At 60.4% G+C, this 22,515-nt stretch overlaps 2 protein-coding genes across 5 annotated transcripts; one reads left to right on the top strand and one right to left on the bottom strand.

Moving 5' to 3' along the window:
- Window positions 1–1,182: 1,182 nt before the first annotated feature.
- Window positions 1,183–7,695, top strand: PLPPR3 (phospholipid phosphatase related 3; the record flags this gene model as incomplete). Of its 3 annotated transcripts, none has more annotated exons than XM_084251241.1 (7): window positions 1,183–1,272; window positions 4,766–4,951; window positions 5,032–5,173; window positions 5,278–5,473; window positions 5,581–5,638; window positions 5,715–5,888; window positions 6,328–7,695. In XM_084251241.1, the coding sequence occupies 7 exons, from the start codon at window positions 1,198–1,200 to the stop codon at window positions 7,693–7,695; spliced, it is 2,199 nt and encodes a 732-aa protein (XP_084107367.1). The 3 variants fall into 3 exon arrangements, with proteins under 3 accessions (XP_084107367.1, XP_084107365.1, XP_084107366.1); XM_084251239.1 differs by having other exon boundaries at window positions 1,198–1,272; window positions 5,814–5,888; XM_084251240.1 differs by lacking the exon at window positions 4,766–4,951 and having other exon boundaries at window positions 1,198–1,272.
- A 2,334-nt stretch (window positions 7,696–10,029) lies between these two features.
- Window positions 10,030–15,201, bottom strand: PTBP1 (polypyrimidine tract binding protein 1; the record flags this gene model as incomplete). Of its 2 annotated transcripts, none has more annotated exons than XM_084250939.1 (13): window positions 15,162–15,201; window positions 14,683–14,855; window positions 14,455–14,601; window positions 14,197–14,367; window positions 14,000–14,110; window positions 13,751–13,925; window positions 13,380–13,457; window positions 12,604–12,752; window positions 11,395–11,428; window positions 10,870–10,962; window positions 10,567–10,783; window positions 10,249–10,326; window positions 10,030–10,162 (listed from the first exon to the last, which is right to left on the bottom strand). In XM_084250939.1, the coding sequence occupies exons 1-13, from the start codon at window positions 15,184–15,186 to the stop codon at window positions 10,030–10,032; spliced, it is 1,584 nt and encodes a 527-aa protein (XP_084107065.1). In that variant the 5' UTR covers window positions 15,187–15,201. The 2 variants fall into 2 exon arrangements, with proteins under 2 accessions (XP_084107065.1, XP_084107066.1); XM_084250940.1 differs by having other exon boundaries at window positions 14,683–14,732.
- Window positions 15,202–22,515: the final 7,314 nt, after the last annotated feature.

The following is a 22,515-nucleotide window of genomic DNA, read 5'->3' as shown; positions in this document are numbered from 1 at the left end:
AAAAGGCCAGTGGGGGCAACCAGGAGGGGCTCCACGCAGTCCGGGCCGCTCTAGGCAGACAGTGACGGGGGCTGCTGGGGGGCCTGTGCCCGGGCGGGGCCAGGGACGCGGTCGGGGCTCAGGAGACGGTGAATGAACGAGCCCCGGAACCCAGGGATGGGCCTTGGCAGGGGCCGAGGTTCCCCGGCCTTCAGTTCCCGCGTCTGTGCAAGGAGGGGTCAGCGCCGGGGCTGCCTGTGCAAGTCAAGCAGATTCACCCCCTTCAGGCGGGGACACCCCCGGGTCCTGTGCTCTGGCGCCGGAGACCTGCGGGGCCGCGGGGGCCCTGGGCTGTCCGGGGGCGGGAGGGCGAGGGGAGCCGGCCCGGAGGGAGCGGGTGGCCCGGGGGCGCTGGGGAGGGGCGCCCGCAGGGAGGAAGGTGTTGGGGTGCGGGCCGGCGGGGGCAGGGCGCGGCGGGCGGGCGCGAGGGCGGCGGCGGGCCCCTCCTTTGTCTCCCGACGGCCGGGGCGCCCGGGGAGCTCGCCCAGGAGACGCGGCGCGGCTGGGCGCGGTGGGTCTTCACCCCGGCCTCGGCCAGCCCCGGCGGGAGCCCGGGACCCCCCCAGGCGCCCCCAGACCCCGAGGCGCGGGCGGCGGGAGCCGGGGGGTGGGGCCGGCGCCCCGGGGACACTCGCGCGCCCCGCGACACGCGCAGACAAAGGCCCCTCGGGCGGCGGGAGCTGCGCGGCGCGGGGTGTCGGCGGGCGGGGTCCCCTCCCGGCCGCGCCGCGCCCCCCGCCCCCCGCCCCCGTGGGGGAGGGGCCCCGCTTTGTGCTCGCCGCGCCGCAGCCCCGGCCCCGCCGCCGGCTCCGCCCTCCGAGCGCGCCCCGCGCCAGGTGAGGGGCCTGCGGGCTGCGGGCCCGAACCCCACCCCTCCCGGCCCCGGCGCCCCGCTCCCCGGAGACCCCCGGCCGGGTCGGCCCCGCCCCCTCGGCCGATCCGCCCCGACCCCCGCCCGAGGTGTGGGGCGCCCGCGGCGGGCTGCGCGGGGGGCCGCGGGGCGGCGGTGGGACCCCCTCGCCCCCAGTGTCCCGGGGCGCTTCCCGCGCACCCCGCCGGCCCCTCCTCCCGGCGCCCGCGCCCCGGGCCCAGCCTGCCCCTCCCTCCTCCAGCGCGGCTTTGTCTGCTCCGACCTCGGCCTGCGGCGCCCGCGGCACCATGATCGCCGCCAAGGAGAAGAGCAGGCGCCCGAAGGACAGCATGACGCTGCTGCCCTGCTTCTACTTCGTGGAGGTGAGCGGGGCCCGCGCCCGGGGAGGGTCGGGGCGCGCAGGGCGGGGGCCGCCTCGGGGCGGTGGAACCGGCGCCCGGTCGGGGTCGGGTGGGCGGCGCGGGCGCCGGGCTCTGCGGGACGAGTAGGAGTCCACGGGCGCCGAGGGGTGGTCTGCATTCTGGGGTGCAGGTCAGTAACTCGCGGACTAGCCCTGGCGCTGGGAGTGGGGGGGGGCGGGGTCTTCCACCCGCCCTTGGTCCCCGAAGCCTGATCTGGAATCTCCCCCTGTGCACTGCGCGGGCCCGGCCCCCCGCCACCCACCCCGAGAACGGAGGGAGCACACGGCAAACCGGGGCCTTGAAAATGCTTTAAATATAAAAGATAATGAAGGGCAATACTTGGCACATGCTTTATCCATCCTTAGATGCTTACAGCTGCGCGGTCTCCCGTTAGCCACTGTGGCCCCCATTGACAGTCCATGAAAACTCACTGCAAGGAGGTGACAGGCAGGTGTCAATGGAGGAGAGGCCCCTAGACCAAAGGAAGTAGCCCCCAATCTCCCGCAGGGTCATGTAGCTGGCCCCTCAATATCTCTGTGGGGCCCACCTTGCTTTGCAGAAAATCTGCTTCTTTTTCAAAATTGCATTTTTATTCCCGTTGCAATAGTTACACCCCAGAATTCCAGCAGAGAGGAGCATTGGGGAGGTAGCCTGTTCCTTCTGTTCTAAAGGTGTTTTACAGCCCATGCAAGTGCATCACATACATACCCTTCCCCACCACCTGGGAAGCTCCACTTTCTGCCCTTGGCATTTTCCCACTGGCTTTTGCTCATGTCCCATCAAGGACTGTCCCCTCTTTTTCCCTACTGTGTAGTACTCCGGCGATGAGGCACGCCCCTAGTTGGAAGACAGAGCTTTCTGTAGGAGAACCTTTGCCTGTGCTGCCCACATAAAGAGAGTTTATCTGGGGGTCTCCCTGGTGGCGCAAGGGGTTAAGACGCAGCCTATGAAGCTGTCTGCAGTTACTGCAGCACGAGTTCTATCCCCGGCCAGGGAGATACCCACATGGCGCAACAGACCTCTCCTGACGCGCCCGCTGCTCCCCTCAGTAGTATATTTCAGTCAATCTGCCTGTTGTGCTCCCCACTCTGTCTCTGGTGAGTCCTCTCACCCTCCACACCTCTGGCCTGTACCCCAGTTCTTGTATGCATAAATAAATCTTGAAAAAAAAAAAAAAAGAGGGCCTCCCCGGTGGCACAGCGGTTGAATGCTGGGTTGCGAAGCTGCCCGCAGCTTCTGCAGCGCTGGTTCGATCCCCGGCTGCTCCCCGGCCACCGGAGGAGGGTCCCGCATGTCGCGCAGACCTCTCCTGCCGCCCGCTGCTCCCCTCAGCAGTGTACTTCGGTCCTTCTGCCTGCTCTGCTCCCTGCTCTGGCTCTGGTGAATTCTCTCACCCTCCCGCGCTTCTGACTGTACCCAGTGCTTGTATAAATAAATAAATAAATAAATAAATCTTAAAAAAAATAAAAAAGCGAGAGAGGGGGAGAGAGAGAGAGTTTATCTGTAGGATAAATCCCTGGGGAGCAGTGTGGTGGTGATGGGAAAGCCCCCAGGTCCCCCATGGACACCAAAACTTTACATACCCGCAAGTGGACATGTCATGCTGGCACTGTGTTAACAGAGTTGTGAATTTTAACCACTGATATATGCAAAACTATATCCCTATTCCTGTTTGAACTTCCTTTATTACAGTAATGCATTAATTTCTTTTTTTTTAAAGATTTATTTATTTATGCATACAAGAGCTGGGGTACAGGCCAGAGGTGCAGGAGGGTGAGAGGACTCACCCGAGACAGAGTGGGGAGCAGAGCAGGCAGACTGACTGAAATCCACTGCTGAGGAGAGCAGCGGGCGAGTCAGGAGAGGTCTGCTGCGCCATGTGATATCTCGGCGGCCAGCCGGGATCGAACGCACACTTCAGAGGCTGCCCACAGCTACACAGAGCTGGGCTCAACCTCCTGCCACCAGGGAAACTCACCAATGACCTTCTTGCTAAGGGATTTGATGTGTTTGATCCAGATTGGGGGGGGTCAACTTTATCATTAGCACGTCAGTGAGTGCCCGGAGCCCAGGGTAGACCCAGGAGTTGAGCCCAGGCTGACAGCTGTTAATTACTCCAATTCACTGCCCTGGGCCTCGAGCCTGAGTGCAGCGAGCACTCAAGAAATGCTCCTCGGAGGCAGACCCAGCTCCTCCAACCCTGACCCTGGGACAGGGCTGTTCCTCCGCCCTGTGCCCTCTCCAGGGCTGCATGGAGGGTGGGGCTCCTTAAAGGTGCTGCAAGTGGTAGGAGGGGGCTCTCGTGGGGTTCATCCATGCCTGTTTCCTCACCTGAAAAATGGAGGTGGTGGCTTCTGGACTCAGCCAGGCATCCTCAGACACCAGCCTCCTTTCTGGGCCACACTCCCTCCTGCCTGGCCCCTCGTGTGTTTGAGCTGGAAACCCTTGGAGCAGAAAGGGAGACAATGATGCTGGGAGGGTTTGCTTCTAAAGCTAGGCAAGGGGCCTCCCTCGTGGCCTAGGGGTTTACTCAGGCTACCACTGCCACAGCCTGAATTCGATCCCCACCAGGGAGCTACCCACAGGGCAGAGCTGACCCACATGGCGCAGCAGACCTCTCCTGCCTCCCCGCTGCTCCCCTCAGCAGTCTTTCAGTGGATCCACCTGTTCTGCTCCCCACTCTGTCTCTGGCAAATCCTCTCACCCCCTGCACCCCTGGCCTACACCCCAGTTCTTCTAAGCAAAAAAAAAAAAAGAATGATTGCCAGAGGGGTGACAATAAATTCATTCATTCAACACTTGCCATGGTTCAGAGACGCTGTTGTTGGGGCTGAGCAGCAAATTGGCTTATAAGGGTTAAGGGTCCAGAGAAAAAACCGACACACGGGATGGGGAGAGAGTGGCCAGGGAGGCCTCTTGAGGAGGGCTGAGGAACCAGAGAGGTGTCTAAGGGCATCCCTCAGTCTCTGAGAGGAAAGGCGAGATATGTTTGCTGTTTCTAGGCTGTTCAAGATGGGGCGGTGGCTGCAGGGAATGAATGAGTGGATGGGAGGTGGGTGATGGGGTGGGTGATGGGGTGGGCGATGGGGGCGTGGGCGATGGACGGGTGGGTGGAGGGTGGTGGATAGTGGATGGAGGATGGTGCATGATGGCCGGCCAGGTGCACGGTGGTTGGGTGGGTGAGTGGACTGTAGGAGGGGTGCCGCCTGGGGAGGCGGACGGGTGGACGGACGGCCAGTTGACAGAGTACAGGTGGCGGGTGGGTCCGCCGGTGACTGAATTCGCAGCGCAGAAGAGGCCGATGGCTGGCCGGGCCTGTGCTGTCCCAGATGGCTGCCGAGTCCCTGGGTGGGTGAGCGAGCAAGGACCCCGGGGGGCGACCGGGTCTGTGACTAGGTGGGACCGAACTCCTGGGGCGAGCGTGGGGTGACCCCGCCCACATGTCTCCCTGCAGCTGCCCATCGTGGCCTCCTCCATCGTGTCCCTCTACTTCCTGGAGCTCACGGACCTCTTCAAGCCGGCGAAGGTGGGATTCCAGTGCTACGACCGCACGCTCTCCATGCCCTACGTGGAGACCAACGAGGAGCTCATCCCGCTGCTCATGCTCCTCAGCTTGGCCTTCGCTGCCCCCGCGGCCTCGGTGAGTCCCTCGCGCCCGGGATCTGGGCCACCCTCTGGGCACTCCCTGGGGAGAGTCTGGCTGAGCGCCCCTGTCGGCAGATCATGGTCGGCGAGGGCATGCTGTACTGCCTGCAGTCCCAGCTGTGGGGGCGTAGCGGGGGCCCGGGCGGGGCCGAGGGCAGCATCAACGCCGGCGGCTGCAACTTCAACTCCTTCCTGCGGCGCACCGTCCGGTTTGTGGGTGAGTGGCCAGCGGCGCCCAGTGTAGCCCCGAGTCCAGGCATGGGCGTTAGTGTTCTGGGCCCCCAGGTCCCCCCGCCGGGCCCTGACTCTCCCGCCCCACAGGCGTCCACGTGTTTGGCCTGTGTGCCACGGCCTTGGTGACCGACGTCATCCAGCTGGCCACAGGCTACCACACGCCGTTCTTCCTGACGGTCTGCAAGCCCAACTACACGCTGCTGGGCACGTCCTGCGAGGCCAACCCCTACATCACGCAGGACATCTGCTCTGGCCAAGATGCCCACGCCATCCTGTCCGCCCGGTGAGCTGGCCCCAGCCCCCTCCCCACGGCCCTACGGGGAAACTGAGGCACACGGGCTGACCGAGGGGCCGCAGAGCAGGCGGGCTCACGCTGGCCGCCTCTTGCAGGAAGACCTTCCCGTCCCAGCACGCCACGCTGTCGGCCTTTGCTGCAGTCTACGTGTCGGTGAGTCCTGCCCCCCACCCCCGTCACGGCCACGCAGCTGGGACCTGGCCGCCCTGACCCACCTGCCCGTCCCCAGATGTACTTCAACTCAGTCATCTCGGATACCACGAAGCTGCTGAAGCCCATTCTGGTGTTCACCTTTGCCATCGCCGCGGGCATCTGTGGCCTCACCCAGATCACTCAGTACCGCAGCCACCCCGTGGACGTCTATGCCGGCTTCCTGATCGGTGCCGGCATCGCTGCCTACCTGGTGAGGGGGTCTGAGGGGGCGGTCTGAGGGGCGAGACTGGCCTCCAAGAAGTCTGAAGGGGGAGGTTGACCCCCAAAGGGGAGGTCTGAGGGCGGAACCTACCCACAAAGGTGGACGGACTGAGGGGGATGCTGACCCGCTAGAAATCTGTGGGGAGGAAGCTGGGCCCAAAGAGGACATCTGATGGAGGGCGTGGTCCTGCCCCAACGTCTCTGAGTGTCCTGTTCCTTGGGGTGCTGAGTCAGTCAGCCGGCCCCGATGGCCAAATGTGCCGCGTGTAACCCCCTGAGGTGTGAGTTCACAGGAGGACGGTGGACTCCCTTAGGCCCTCCTCTGAGGGCCGGGCCTGCCTCTCGCAGAGCCCCTGGCAGAGCCTCTGCCCAGTGTGGACACTGGTCTCTGGCTGCCCACCTCATGTCTAGCCACGTCTCACCCCCAGGCCTGCCATGCAGTGGGCAACTTCAAGGCACCGCCCGCAGAGAAGCCAGCGGCCCAGGCGCCCAGCAAGGACGCGCTCCGGGCGCTGACCCAGAGAGGCCACGACTCCGTGTACCAGCAGAGCAAGTCTGCGAGCACCGACGAGCTCGGCCCGCCCGGCCGGCTGGAGGGTGTGCCCCGGCCCGTGGCCCGGGACAAGGCCTCTCTGGGCAGCCTGAAGCGGGCCAGCGTGGACGTGGATCTGCTGGCGCCCCGCAGCCCCATGGGCAAGGAGAGCATGGTGACCTTCAGCCACACCCTGCCCCGGGTCAGCACACCCTCGCTCGACGACCCTGCCCGCCGCCACATGACCATCCACGTGCCCCTGGACGCCTCGCGCTCCAAGCAGCTCATCAACGAGTGGAAGCAGAAGTCCCTGGAGGGCCGCAGCCTGGGGCTGCCGGACGAGGCCAGCCCTGGGCACCTCCGGGCACCCTCCGAGCCCATGGCGGAGGAGGAGGAGGAGGAGGAGGACGAGGAGGAGGATGAGGAGGAGGAGGACGAGGAGGGAGAGGAAGGGGGTCCAGCCCCCCCCTCGCTCTATCCCACAGTCCAGGCTCGGCCAGGGCTGGGGCCTCGGGTCATCCTGCCGCCGCGGGCGGGGCCGCAGCCTCTGGTGCACATCCCCGAGGAGGGGGCCCAGGTGGGGGCCGGGCTGTCGCCCAAGAGCAGCGCGGCCGTGCGGGCCAAGTGGCTCATGATCGCCGAGAAGAGCGGGGCCGGCATGGCTGTGTCCGCTGCCTCCACGCAGCCCCGCCTGGCCAACCCGCCCAGATTGCTGCAGGTGATCGCCATGTCCAAGGGGCCGGGGCCCAAGGCCAGCGAAACCGCCTCCTCCTCGAGCGCCAGCTCCGACTCCTCGCAGTACAGGTCCCCCTCGGACCGCGACTCGGCCAGCATCGTCACCATCGACGCGCACGCGCCCCACCACCCCGTGGTCCACCTCTCGGCAGGGAACGGGCCCTGGGAGTGGAAGGTGGCGGGCAGTGGGGCCAAGGGGGCCGAGGGCGAGGGCGGGTGTGAGCTGGGGGACCTGGCCCGAGGTTTTCGCGGTGGCCCCAAGCCGCTGGGTGTGTCCCCAGGCTCGTCAGTCAGTGACATGGACCAGGAGGAGCCGCGGTTTGGGGCCGTGGCCACTGTCAACCTGGCCACAGGGGAGGGGCTGCCCTCGCTGGGCCCGGCGGACGGGACGCTGGGACCAGGCAGCCGGGAGTCCACGCTTCGGCGCCAAGTGGGTGGGCTGGCGCAGGGCGAGTGGGAGGCGCCGGGGGAGTCGGAGGCCGAGAGCTACTACCGCAAGATGCAGGCGGCGCGGAGGTTCAAGGACTGAGGGCCCAGAGGGAGGGAGGGAAGGGGATGGGGGGATAATCTTTGTGGCACCTGTAAGCCATTCAGGGGACCCTGGCATGGGGGGGTAGCATGGGGTACAGGCAGGTAGGGGTGGGCAGCATCTCATGATTGGACAATAAAAGGTCTATACTGGAATTTGGGCCGAGTCATTTTGGTCTGTGGACCCTTTCGGTGAAGGGCCCTGGGTCTCCAGTTAACTCTGGGCTTTAGGGGTCTGCGCTTGGGTGGGGTGGGCGCCTCCGGAAAGGGGGAAGTGGAGTGTGCGGCAAGGTTTAAACCGAGGCCCAGGAAAAAGCATAGGCCCAAAAGGGCCCAGGCCTCCCTGGTGGCACAAGGGGTAAAGCACAGCACTGAAGCTATCAGCAGCCTCCACAGCAGACCTCTCCCATCTTGCCCGCTGCTCCCCCTCAGCAGCGTATCTCAGCAGATCCGCCTGTTCTGCTCCCCACTGTCTCTGGTGAACCCTCTCACCCCCCCATCTCTGGCCCATACCCCAGCTCTTGTATGCTTAAATCTAAGAAAAACCCCAAGGGGCTTCCCCGATGGCGAAAGGGGTCAAGCACAGAACTATGAAGCTGTCCGTGGGGAGCTACCCACACGGTCCAGTGGGACCTCCCGTCTCCCCGCTGCACCCCCTCAGCAATGTACGTCAATCCACCTGTTCTGCCCCACTGTCTCTGGTGAACCCACTCACCCCCCACTCCTCTGGCCTGTACCCCAGTTCTTATATGCATAAATAAATCTTAAAAAAGGGGGGGCCGAGTCAGCCCGGCACCCCACCCCCACCCAGGGCTACCCTGAAGCCCTCAGAAGTGAGAGTGAACAGTTGAATTCACATGTAAGAGGGAACAGCAGTGAAGACAAACAGGCCCAATAAAGCTGGAAATCAAGTGCAGGATACAGAGAATTTATTCAAAGTCCGAGTACAGACCGGCCAAACTGCCTTCCACACTGAACAGGAAAAAAGAGCCTATGGAAAAGGTAGGAGTTGTTATAAAATTACTTTAATTTGGTTCTCTTCCGAATTACAAGCCGTCGGGCGGGCGTGGATGTGCGAGCTCCACTTACAATACTGAGCCTGTAATCGCTGTTATCAAAATATACATCTGCATCACCATAAAAAACTTGTTTGCTGCCCCTCATGTCTTACAACAGGTATAAAAAATCATAAATATTTACACCCTTGTTACACCCCGACATGGAAACTTGGGGGTCCAGGTCCCAGGGAAGGGCTGGTTAGCACAGTCTGTGCAGGGAGCCCCTTGGCCCCATGAGCTCAGGCCCACACGTGGGAGAGTTAAGACGCGGCCCTTAGTCCCACTTTCTAGGGGCCCAGTATTAGAGGCAGACAGAGAAGGAAAAAAAAGGAAAAAAAAAAGGAAAAACAGAACAAAACTTTGGTCCAAAATTTGTAGGAAATAAACCCTGAAAGTTGAAGAGTGCGTGTCCCCCTGGACAGAGGACAGGTTCAATGTAAGGCATCTGGAGGTCCCAGGTGGGGTGCCGGGCCCGCACCTTGGCAGGAGGGTCGGCCGCTCCCCATCCGCCTGTCTGCCCTGGAAACTGGATCCTGCCGTGCTGACTTCATTACGAGGAATAGAATAAAGTACAGTATACAAGGCCACACAAGGAGGAAATTTAGATTACACTCATACCATTCTTACCTTGCTATAAAAGTTACTTAAAACTATTTTTTGCATATAAATGAAAAAGATTAGAATATTTGGTCAACTGGAGATATTGCTAGGCACGGGTGCTGCAGCTGCATCGCGGAGTACGGAGATTACAAGAGAACCAAGCTCCAAAGCTGAAGAAGCAACAGGGACGTTGTGCCCGCTGGGTCTGGCCCGGGGCCGGGAGGGGAGAATCACACACTTGATTAACGGATTGAGGGTGTCGGCCTCCCGCCACAGACAGGCCCATGATCCTACGTGGGAGGCCCATCCCCTCGGCCCCCAAACCCCTACGCGTTTGCTACCACGAGAAGCCCTGCCGGAGCAGTGGGTTTTAAGGCACAAGGAAGCCGAGTGGAGGTCTGGGAGAGCCCACCCCGCAGGCTCCAGAAGGCACGGGCGAGAGGGCCAGGGAGTGCAGGGCCAACTGTCCACATGTCACCAAGAGCCTGAGGCTGGCACCCATCTCCCCAAGGTGAGCAAGGTGAGTTAGATTTAATTTTTTTAAAAACAGGTAAACTGATTTCTCTTTAAAAAAATAAAATCTCTGGTCTTTTAAGGTCACTTCAGCTGCTTTTTAAAGTGGCTTTTTTCTGGAATGATGGAAGTGTCTCGGGTGCCGGCAGGCTGGTCCTGGCGGCCTAGATGGTGGACTTGGAGAAGGACACGCGCAGGTGGTGGTTCTCGCCCAGGTCGTGGTTGTGCAGGTCAATGAGGGCCTGGATGGCCTCCTCCACGGAGCCCATCTGAATCAACGCCATCTTGCGGTCCTTCCTGTGAGAGTGACAGAGGTGGGGGCGGGCCCTGGAGAAGGGCGGGGCCAGGCAGGGCAGCGAGGGGAGCAAAGGGGCTGTACTCACTGGAAGAACTTGAACCCTTTGACGATCCCACCGTTGCTGGAGAAGAGAACCTTGAGGTCCTCCTCAGATATGGAGGGCCTGCGGGGAGAGGAGGCCAGAGTTGCTGTCCGGTCTGTGGGAGTTGACGGCCACTCCCTCCAGAAGGGTTTGAGCAACCAGGTCCCGGGGAAAGGCTGAGAGTGACCTCATCTGTACTGTTGAACACCCCCCCCTCCGTCCCCGTCCCCTTGCTAGAAAAGTCCCACACAAAGCAAGCTGGGCAAGACGCGACAGGAAGCCTCCACCAAAGCCACAGGGCCCCGAGCAGGCAGCGCATACGGGATGTTGGAGAGGTGCAGGGTGGCCGAGGGCGGGAAGATGTTCTGGAAGTTCTTGGAGCCAGGCTTCTTGAAGCGGTGCAGGGGCGAGTTGCCGTAGTCCTTGGTGAGGCCCTGGTCCTCCTGGCCCTCTCGGGGGAGCTGCACGTTCTGGTGCTTGGACAGTGTGATGCGCACTGGCTTCCCGTGCAGCTTGTGCCCATTGAGGTGGCTCATGGCTGGAGAGGGGAACACACGTGACTGAGAGGGCCCGCAGCATCTTCCCAGGGGTCCTCCGCCCCCGCAGACCACCCCACCCGCTTACCCAGCTGGGCCTGGCTGCCATCAGCCATTTGCACCAGGGCGTTCTCCTTCTTATTGAACAAGATCTTCACACGCTGCACGTCACCGTAAACGCCTTCAAAAGCGCAGGACAGGGGCACTGAGCCACCTGGGGGCCCGCTGCCGCCTCCCAGCCAGCCCCGAGACCCGCACACCCCTCACAAGGCTGGCTCTTCCTGAGGGTTTGCTCATTCTGCCTCTGGGACCTGCGTCTAGTCACAGGGGGCGTTACCAGGAGAGCGACCTTCAGCAAAGAAGTCATAAATCCAGGAAAGGTAAATGGCCAAAGAACCATTGCTTTACATGCTACCAACACGCTGAACTCTCCGAAAAGCATGCAGGGCGATAAACCATGCTTATCTAGGCTCAAAATAAAATTTGCAAACCGAAGGCAAACCATGTAAAATGAGGCAGAATGCCAAAGTACAAACTCATAGTACATCTCAGGGCGTTAAAATAACCGCAATTAAATGAAAACAAGGTAATAAAAGTGTGAATGATAACATACCGAAAAGAATAAAGAGGCTTTGGGGTGTGACTCTCTTTAGAGGACAGCAGAGCAAGGCAGCGGAGGGACAGGGAAAGGGAGAGGTCAGGGGGCGAGTTGCCAATCGTCCACCACGAGGAAGACAGCCCCCCGGCGTGCAGTGGTTGATGGATGATGAAGTTGTCAGGATGTTAATATTCAAGGGCAGGTTGGTTTCCGGAGAGCAGGGTTTGAGGGGGGATTTTGTTTTTATTTATTTATGGTTTTGTTTTGTTTCAAGCAACAACAGGAAGCAGAAGTACCGTGCAGTCAGTTGGCAAAGAAATTCCGGATCAGGGCAAGAAAAAAAAATTGGGAAAGGGGAAGGGGAGAAAAGAAAAAGTAGCAAAAAACACAGGTCAGTAAATACATAAGAAAATACGCAGTGTTCCATCAGTCAAGATCTAACAATCACAAGTTACAGGCCGCCTCTCGGAACACAGGCAGGAAAAGCACCTCCTCAGTGAGCAGGAGACAACAGCCCCGGGCCTCGCACCCCGCTGGGCTACGCACGGGAGCCCCCCCCCCCCCCCCCGCCTCCGCCCGGGACCCCGGCCCGCCCCCCACATTGTCTCCTACTGACTGCCGCAGACGGGCTGGGACACCGATTACACAAGCAATGGGAGCCGAAATCTGTTAGTTCAGGGGCTCTGCTAGAATCTAAACTCAAGAGACAGCCAGGAGGGCGCCTCAGCCCAGAAGTCAGGAGGAACGAGACGAGGGAGAGAACAGTCTGCAAGGCTGAGTCAACGTTCATCCCATCTTTCAAGAGTTAAGTATTTTGAGCCTCCATCATCTCACCCAAGTTCTCTCCGGCCCAATGTGGTGGCAGAGACACAGGCAGGTTCCTTTCAGAAACCGCAACCCTGGTAGCGGGCTCAGGGGCACCCAGAGGGCCTTCTAGACCAAGATTTATTTGGCTCCCAACTTTAAGTTTGCTTTCTCGTGTCAAAAATATTTCAACTCTGAATACTACGGAATTGAGAATGTCAATCAAGATGTTAGGAGACAGGAGACTGGAGCATGTGGGAGGGAGGTCACAGGAGGTGGTCAGCACAGAGTGGGGACTGCACCAGGACTCGGCACTGGGGGGAGCTGGGCCTGCTGACCACCTGCTGGAGGCGCTGCTCTTGTCTGCACTAAGTCCTGGGAGCACAGGGGGAGGCCGTGTACCTAAAGAACAGAACGTACCTCGGGGTTGAGATTGCTGACCAGCAGGACAGAATTCCCTGTCCCCGCCAGGCCTGGGATGGCGATCCTGCCCGCCGCTGCCGCCGCCGCCGCCGCCGATGGGATGGCCAGAGGGGCCAGGGCTCCGTGCACGTTAGGAACAGAGAGGCCTGGGGAGGAAGATGTAATTAGGCGGTGAGCAAGCCGGCTCTCCGCCGTGAGAGGAGCACATGCAGGAGACACGCAGGAGGTGCCGCTGGTCCTCCATCCTCTTTTCACGGCAGATGCCTGGGTTTGGACAGTCTACATGCGCCAAACACAAAAGCTCTGGCTCCTTGGTGCAGGCTCCAGCCCCCACGGGCGCGGCCGTGCGTGCATGCAGGTGCCCAGTCACCATGCGGATGACACGCCCGAGGAGGGGTGCAGCAGGCTCATGAACATCAGGCGGGTGGGCACCTGGCCCCCAGGAGGGACACTTGGGTGATGCCACCCTGGCTCATGCCACTCTGCTTACCAGGCCACTTATATCATCTACTAGGGACAGATCCCTCCAACCACTGTGTGCGCTCGTCCTCGCCCAGGGTGCTTGAAGGGAACCAGACCAGAGACTTTGGGGTCAGCGGGCTCTCTGGCCCTGTCCTGACTGCCCTGTCTAGGCCTCCTTGGGGAATGGAGGCCCGCACCCAGGAAGGTGGGCACCCCTGTGCTGCGCCCACACCGCTGCCCATGGAAGCAGAGCTACTGGAAAGGTGTGGGCATGCACATTGCCATGGGGACAAGGTCAAGTGTTTGAATACCTGCAGCTTGAGGAATTGCAAAGGTGGGAGGGAAACCAGCTCCTGCATACGGAGAGGCTGACATTATACCAGGCGCACCTAGAAATAAATGAGACACTAATCATCGCACCCAAGACCGTCTCCTCGGGCAAGAGCTGGGTGGGGGCCAACCCCAGACCCGACGGGTGGGCTCTGCCCGGGTATCTCCTCCCGTCCTGGGCACACTGGGCCAGTGCTGTGCTGACCATGGGCTGTGGCTTTCTCTGGTAAAAACAAGCACCAACCTCCCTGGGTGCAGGGCCAGTGTCTCAGGATTCTGAGCCCTGGGAACTGAGACTGAGCTACATCCTCACCTCCCGCGCACACAGTGGCGGGCCCTCACGCCATCTTACCAAAGGCTGCGGCCATAGTCTGGTCCAGTGAGGGCTGGCTGTCCCCAGATGGCAAGTCTGGACGTGTGTAGTCACGACTCTTATCATTGTTATACTTGACATTGAGGCTGGTGAGCTTGGAGAAGTCAATGCGGAGAGTGCAGCAGGCATTGTAGATGTTCTGCCCATCCAGAGACTGTGGGGAAGAGGACTGTGAGCCATCGGGAGCCTGCAGGCTGGGCGGGCAGATGGGCACTGGGGACCACTCACCAGCTTGGCATGTTGGGCGCTCACAGGGTCAGCATACTGCAGCAATGCCTGGAACTGGTTGTTCTTGGTGAAAGTGATGATTTTTAAAACTGTGCCAAACTTAGAAAAGATCTGCAGAGAAAGCAGGCAGTCAGACCCTGTGCTATGATCTAAGCCCCCTACCTGGCACACAGGATCCTGGACTGGGCAAATCTCACCTGGTGCAGCACATCCAGGGTTACCGGGTAGAAAAGGTTCTCCACGATGATCCTGAGCACCGGGCTCTGGCCAGCCATCGCCATCCCAGCGTCCACTGCAGCAGCGGAGGCAGCCAGGGCCAGGTTTCCAGACTGGACTGAGTTCACGGCCTGCAGGGCTGCCTGGGCTCGCTGTGGGGGGAAGGAGGGCAAATCAATGAGCCCCGAGGCCACAGGCCCATGACAGGCCCCACCCTGCCCACCTGCGGGACCACGAACCGCCTGGTTGGGGGAGCTGTCCGTCTTGAGCTCCTTGTGGTTGGAGAACTGGATGTAAATGGGCTGGCCGCGCAGCACGGGCGTCACAGACGTGTAGTAGTTCACCATGGTGTTGGCCGCCTCCTCTGTGTTCATCTCGATGAAGGCCTACAGGAGCCGGGCAGGCATGAGTCAGGCCCAAACCTCAGAGAAGTCGCGGAGCCCAGGGGGACGCTGTGTAGGTCATACCTGGTTCTTTCCTTTCAGCATCAGGAGGTTGGTGACTTTCCCGAAGGGCAGTCCCAGAGAGATAACCTCGCCCTCGGTGACGTCGCTGGGGAGCTTCCGGATATGGATCACTCTGGAGGGCACGCCGGCACTTCTGTTGTCACCTTTGAACTTCTTGCTGTCATTTCCATTTGCTGAAAAGTGTTGTGGATTTGTATGACACAAAGCAGCTCCCAGACAAGAGACTGTGCCTCCTCAGAACAAGGTTTGGTCTGTCCTTCATGGGGGGGGGGGGGGGGGGGGGGCGGCTTGACCAGGCCAGAATCTCCAGTCAGTCCGTCTCTGCCACCCCTCAGGCTCCCAGGAAGCACAGGTGCCTGTGAACCTGGACTCCAGGTACAAGCTGCCAAGCCAGTCACCCCAGAGCCCTGTGTACATAAAGTCTCTGGACAGAGGAAACGCTGCCTTGCGGGGCACTGGTGGGCTATGGTGGAAGTTACCTGCGGAAGCTGAGTTGCTGCTCATGATAAAGGGTCCGTTAGTTACACAGGTAGAGAAAAGCTCGTCAGATCCCCGCTGGAAGAAAGGAGACAGAGCTGAAGCCAGAGTGGAGGTAGAACAAACCAGACACTCCCCAAAGCCCTAGGTAATCACTGCAGCCTGCTTCTGCCACCACACCTACCTGAAGCCACCCCTCCCTGATCCTGACCAAAGACACTGGCTTTCCAAACCCGTGAACCCCACTTCTCCCAACGTAGGGCTTGGAGGGAGGGGCAGGGGCTGCGGGCACCGCACAACACGCCCATTTCCACACTCGGCCTTCTCTTGTTTTATAGCTGCCCTAACAGAAGGAAGCCCATGGCCACGTGCCATCAGCCACTGAGGCTGAGCCCCCCGCACCCCACTCCGCCCTGGGAGCACAGTTGTAGCCCTGCCCAGACCTCCAGGGTGCTTTCAAAGACGGTAGCACGGTCTCGGCCCCACCAGGAACAAAGCCCCCTTGTCATGCTGCAGTCATTCACTCAACTAGAGTGTCTTCTTTTCCAGTCGTTCAAGGAAACCCGAACCTCGGCCTCGGCCCACTTTCAGTGGCAAGAAACACTAGCTTTTTCTGAGTGGGCAGTGTTGTTCAGCAAGGAGGGAGGAGTGAGAGCAGGGCTCAGGGATGTGGCAGAGCTGCCCATCTGCGGGCGGGCACTCTGGGATTAACTGGTCTGTGTTCTTTCGAAAAACAATTTATTTACTCATTACTCTTGCAGTAATTGAATCAACTCCCTAAAATCACAACCCGCTGAACCTGGGCTGAGACAGTGGCCATCCCTCCTGCTGGGTGAGATTCCACTGGGCAAACTACTTTATTCGGGGGAGAAACCGGATAGCTATGAGGGTCCATGGTCCTCAGTCACACGCCACTCAGGTTCAAGGGCCTGGACATATTGCTCATAGCCCACCCCGCTGGCTGCAGAATGCCCAGTCATGCTGGGTGCCAACACCAGGAGTGGTGCAAGACTTGTGCCAAGAAAGGGGCCAGGGGGCCTCCCCTGGTGGCACAGCAGTTGAGCGCTGGGCTGAGAAGCTGCCCGTAGCCTCTGCAGCGCCGGCTCGATCCCCAGCTGCCAGCGAGGGTCCCACATGGCGTGCAGACTTCTCCCCTCAGCAGTGTACTTCGTCAGTCTGCCTGTTCTGTTCCCCGCTCTGGCTCTGGTGAATTCTCCCACCCTCCCGCGCTTCTGACTGTACTCAGTGCTTGTATAAATAAATCTTTTTAAAGGGGGGGGGGCAGGGCCTCCCAGGGCCCTCCCTAACTGGCTGGCTGGCCTGCCTCTGGCATCAGGAAGGACCACCATTAGTGTCACTATCGTGACCAGTCCAACTGGAGGCACTTGGGGCTCCCTGACTGGGGCCACTACTGTGGCCATGTTACCACACCCACGGTCCAGCTCTATCTGCTAAAGCCCATGGGCCAAAGCTGTGCTGGGATATGCAGAGGGAAGGCAGGGCACCAGGGAAGAAGCTGCAAAGAGTAAGGCTAAATTCAGACCCTGACAAAAGTGTTTTACAGCTCTGAGGAAGAGAGCACACTGCTTGGAAGATTAGGGACTGATACAAATTAAGCAAAATGTTAAAAATCTTTCATGCAGACCCTGCCCTGTGGAAACTGAGTTCACTTTCCAAAGAAAACTCCCTACCCAGCTATCTGAGGTCCCTTCACCAGTGGAGGCCACGGCCCTGGTTAGACCCAAACAAAGGGTGAATCACATGTAGGACATGAGCCCTAGAACCTTCCACTGACAAAGGTGGGCAACTCCCACCTGCCCACACCACAGAAAGCCCCTTTCTGACTCCTGGCCCCAATCATGGTCTATGGTGGATGGCCTGGGACTCCCCACCCCCAGCACAAGGTAGCCCAGGAATAGTGGGCTACCAAACACTCTGTAGGGCAGAGTGGGGGGAGGGGGGGCCGCACATGTGCTGAGGTCAGGTGCCGAGGTCTCCTGCGGGTTCTGAGATGGGCAGTTTACACCAGGCAGGGTGGCGCAGCATCAGTCAACAAAACCTTGATACGCGAGTACGAGCTGCTGCTGGGTGTGTGGGCACCTGGTGCTGCCCACTGATGGGAGGGAGGGCTGGGCTGTTCTCAGGCACGGCGGCCAGAACCTCCGGTACAGGTCTCACTCTGTAAGCAAAGGTCCTCTGGGAATGCTGACAGCAGGGCAGCTCAAGCAAGGGATGCTGAAGAGCTGTTCAGGCTGCCATCCCGAAGAAGCAGGATTGTTTGCAAGCCAGACATTTTCTGCCACTGATACAGATGAAAGTCCCTCTCCCTCCTCCCACCACTGAACAAACAGGTTTTCCCACAGCAGACCTGGACAGGCAGTCCGCAAGACAAGAATTCACCGGGGAAAACTGAAACCCAGCCCGTACCATCGGAGACCGACCTGAGGCCAGATGGTGGCCAGCTCAGGAAAACACTGGACACCTGCAGTAGGCTCCGGAACAAGGTCTGGGGGAGGGAGCCCTACAGTCTAGTCATGTCCTAAGCCAGCTTAGGTAACACCATCGTCAGCCAACTACCCAGCAGGGCTTACCATCAACCCGGGACCTAGGTCTCCCCTGGAGACAGAATTCCTGGAGAGCTGGCAGGCTAAGGGCCCAGGGGCCTGGGAAATTTCACACAATCCATATACTGTGGGGTGAGAGCACCTGCCAGTGCACCAGCAGATCAATCCCCTCCCCTCTAGGAGGTCAGCACTGTGGACCCGCAGCTCCTCCACCTTCTTTCACCCTCAGGAAATGCGAGGAATTTGCAGAGCAAGTCATGGGTATGAGGACACCATTCCCACATCACAGCCAGGGTACCTCAAAACATTCACTTGACCCAAAACAGCAAGCAATCCCACTCGTGCCTTGAACTGAATTTCAAGGCAGGGAGGGAGCACCAAACTGTTGATAGGCTACCAAACCCAGAGCTGGAAGCACAGCCTGCAGACTAGTCAAATGCATGTTGTTTATAAACTCCCAGCCTGCTGACCCCAGCGCACCACTCAAACTGCACGAGGCTGCAGGAGAGCACCAGCACTCCTGCAGGAGGACAAGAAGCACAGTGGTGTGAAACGGAGAAGCCCAGTGAGAAATAAAATGAAAAATGCCTACCTTGGTACCAACTGCTATATCTGGGACAATGCTGTAGAGAGAGAAAAAGAGAACGTTAGCAGATACGCACGTGGCAACTTCAGCAGGCAGGAGAGGCAGGGGCGGCCTATACCAGGAGCAGCGAAGCCTGGGAACCAGGTGTGCAGGAGCTCCCGTCCCCCAGAGCCCTAACTAGAGAGCTTGGGACAGGGAAGGGGCCACCCAACCTTCATCCCTATCTGAAAAGGAACTTTCACTGTCCTGCTCCTCACACACTGCAGGCTGCCAGGCACACTACCCCCATGCGCTCCTCTGAGTCAAAGGGAGAGACACTCCCTTCAAAGCCAGTTTAAGTACTGTTTGCTAAAATCTGCACATGCCCAGGGAACAGTCTTCGAGAAGCCAGAAGAGCAGAAAGAAGGCAAACACGGGTTCCCAGGTTGGGGTGTGGGGTATGTGTGTATGTGTGCGCGCACAGGAGACACCCAGGTTTGAAGAATGGGAGACTCTGGCCAAGGAAGGGGCAGTTGAGATGATCAGATAAAACTAGCACAATTAAGCAAGGCAGCCAGTTACTCATCAACCCTACTTGGTGACTGGACTTTCTCCTCCCCCTCACCCAGCTCAGGAAGCAGGGTAGGGAGAGGACACGGCTGCCCCAGGTTCTGCAGCCCCTCAGCCTTGACCACAACCCACTCTCACTGCAGAGTATTACGTCTCCAAGGCCCCACATGACTCAGGGAACATTTATCCAGGAAGGGAACTTAGTAGCACTCTGCCCCCCAGCCGGGTCACCTGGTCACCAAGGTCTGGTGGTTCTGTGATCAGTCTCCCATGCTGTCACAGGACCAGGGCGGAGGGGCTCCAGCAGCTTCCACTCTATTCTCAGAGCGCTTCTGCTCCTGCAGGCTCACAGCTCCAAAACCCAGGACTGGACCCAGAAGCACGGCGCCCAGTTCTGTCCCTAGTCCTTGCCAATTCTGACCCAGCCTAACCAGTATCTCTGTAACGGGCTCTGCTTCATCGTTACCAGAAAAAAAAAAGTTTTAGGCCAGAATCAACATTCTTTAAAGCTTACTGAGCCGAGGGAAAACTCGGAAAAAAGAATGAAAAGCACGCAGTTCCTCTACCTCTAATCCAGAGACTTCCCTTCCTACTCCCAAGGAGAGCCTCAAACACAGGAAGTGATTTACATAAAATGGCCTATCTTTAAAGGGTTTCAAAGCTTCCACAGGCTGGCCAAACAGAAACTGCTCCCCGAAGCTAGGCTAGGCCAGGCTGCCTTAGAAACAACCAAGGCCATCAACAAAAATCCCCACCCCAGACCACATCTAGGGGACTCAACATTCCTGAACAAAGTCAGTTAAGGAGAAGACAAACCGGGAGCACTTGGCTGGCATTCTAGAAAACACGTCCGTGCAGACGTCCCCAGCGGCTGACGAAGTACCCGCTTCTTTCACCCTGGGCTAAAAAGCTTAGGAAAGTGGGGGCATGATCTCCGGGGCGGGCGCCCTATTCAAGTCAAACCGACAGGCAGACCAGGCAAACATCGTGTTCCTCCTCCTGCAGCAACTGCTCTCAAAGGCCGGACTTGTACTCAGCCCAGCACCTCTCCAACCTGGAGCACCAGGGCACGCGCCCTCCGGGCACGCCAACCACACCCCCAGGGCGACGACGGGGGAGGGGGTAGGAAGAGCTTTTTCAAAGCTCCACATCAAAAAAGATCAACAGGCACTAGGCTTCCAAATCGCCAAACCCGCATTCTTAAGACCGATCACCTCCTTCCCCAACGGGAAAAGCGAAACAAAAAGGCCCAACGCGCCAGATGAGAAAGCGCTGTTCGAAGCTGGTTTCGCTTTCCCGCGGGGCGGAGAGCGCCCACCGCCGTCGGGCCGGCTCGAGCCCCGGCGAAGCTGCCGCCGGCAGCCCTGGACCCGCGCGAGGCTACAATGTCGCCTCCGGGTGCAACAGACGCAGCGGGGCCGGGGCCCGGCCCGCCCGCGCGGCCCCAGCACCCGCGCCCCGGCAGGGCGCGCTCGGCCGGGAAGCCCGGCGGCAGCCCCGCCCGCGCCCGGGAACAAAGCGGCCTCCGACCCCTCCCAGCCCGGGGGGTGGCGGCGAGGCGCGGGCCGGCCTTTGTGGGCCGCGCGGGCGGGGGCGCAGGAGGGCGGCGGCTGGCGGCCGCGCCCGGGCCGCGGCAGGCGGGGGAGGCCGGGGCAGAGTCCGCGCGGCGGGAAAGGCCGCGCACGCGCACCGGCCCGCGCGCCAAGGGCTGCGCACGCGCGCGCGGGGCCCCGGCGGGGCGCGCCGAGCCTCCCCGGCAGCCGGAAGGACCACGCGGGGCGAGCGAAAGACGGCGCGTGCGCGGGGCCCCGACGGAAAGCGGGACGGACGGCGCAGCCGCTGCGTGCGCTCGGGCCCCGGGCGCGCGGAGGCCACGGCGGCGGGGCGGCGGGCCGCGCTCGGGCCGCCTAGGCCCCGGGAGGCGCGCCGCCCACGGAAGAGGGCCCTGCGGCGCCGGGGCCCGGAGCAGAGCGGCGAGGGGGTCGGCGCCCCCGGGGAGCGTGGGTGGCGGGAGGGGATGGACTGGAGTGTGGAGAGGGCGGTGGGAAGCGCCGCCAGACGCGACTCACCCGTCCATTGCACACAGAGGAGACCCGCTGGGGACGGAGTGGAGGCGCCGGAATAGCAGAAACCGACCCAACGGCTCCGAGTTATAGACTCACAAAATGGCGGAGACGCCCGAACACGTCCCCCGCGCGCTCTTCCCATTGGCTCCCGCCGCGGAGGGGGGCGGGGCGAGCGCTGCGGGACTTCAGCAGCGCCTACCAATGGCTAGGAGGCCGCTCGGGGTGGGGCCAAGAGGAACGGCAGGCAGCCACTGGAGGAGGTGGCAGTCCGTCAAGGTTCAAGGCGGAAAGGGCCCTCGGAGGCTGGGGAGGGGAGAAGTGGTGGGGCCATGTGATGGCGCCTGGGCCAGTGAGCGAGTTGCCCTCCTGAGTGGGACTTTGCGGGAGACGCCATCTTGAGAGTGGGTACGTGGCGAGTGAGGCGGCGGGAAGAGTGATTCCCCCCAGGCTGCCTCCATCTTGCAAACGGGCAGGGCCCGTCCATCTCGGGCGTGAGGTCAAAGGGGGGGCGCGCCGCCATCTTGGAGGAGGGCAGGGAACCTATGAGATTCCATCTTGCTTCTGGGCACGTAGCTGAAAAGTCTGATTCAAACCGAGACATGATTCCTGGGTTAGTGCGAGGGGTGGTGGCGGCAATGGAGGGCCTTCCAGACGCGCCGGAGCTCCAGCCCCTGCCGGCCACCGGGCCGGTGGGCGCTCTGTGGGCAGGGATCGCTTCCGCCCCTGCTGTATTCGCCCCAGAGCAGCGAAGTCTGCCTGCGGTTCTCTCCTGGCCGTGGGGCTGGGGAAACTGAGGCCCAGGAGCTCGGCGAGCTGCCCGCCTCCCGCCCTACACACTGGGAAACTGAGGCCTTGAGGCCCATAGAGCAGAATCTCGCCGTCACAGAACTTTCGAACCCGGGGTACATGGCCATCTCAGCTACAAAACACCTTACCATATCCCCAAAAACACTGATTCCAGGGAGAGTTGAATAGTTCATGGGTGACAGGGGCGCCCATCGGAGAAGCGACAGGAAACCGAGGCTAGTTGGGCGGGAAGACTGTCCAGGCTGCCAGAGGGAATCAGAGCGGCCAGAACCAGGGAGGCTGCTCGGGTTGGGCTTGGTGCCTGGTGCGGTTCTGTTACAAGTAGATGCTGAATAAATAGAAGAAATTGTTGTGATTATTGTTTGCTATACAGCCATGCTAAAAGGGAATTTTTAATTGGCTCGAGGATATAGGAGGAGAAGTGACATCGTTTACCTAAATCAAGCAGAGGCCAGTGCAGCGCACCCACAGCCTGCTCAGCTTGGTTTTACTTTGCAACTTTTACTACTACAATGGAGTCCTGGCAACTGTATCAGTTTCAGGGCCACGGGGCCTAGATGCAGACCCTGTTTTGAGCGCTCCAGGATTAGGGCAGTGCAGATTTCCACAGAGCCTGCCTCCCTCCCATCTATCCTTTGGCCCTGGCTCTCAGGCCTAAGACCATCTGAAGACCCAAACCGCTTAACAGGAATGTCCGGGTGGATTTAGAAGAATTCCTAACATATTCTGGTCAGGATGCTCACCCTCCCTCTGGGCTGGGGCCCACCAAGGTGGTTGCTCATCT

The sequence above is a fragment of the Talpa europaea genome, assembly GCF_964194135.1.
Source record: "Talpa europaea genome assembly, chromosome: 12".
Lineage (NCBI taxonomy): Eukaryota > Metazoa > Chordata > Mammalia > Eulipotyphla > Talpidae > Talpa > Talpa europaea.
The sequence above is the reverse complement of the archived record's forward strand: the minus strand, read 5'-3'. Positions and strand labels throughout refer to the sequence as shown.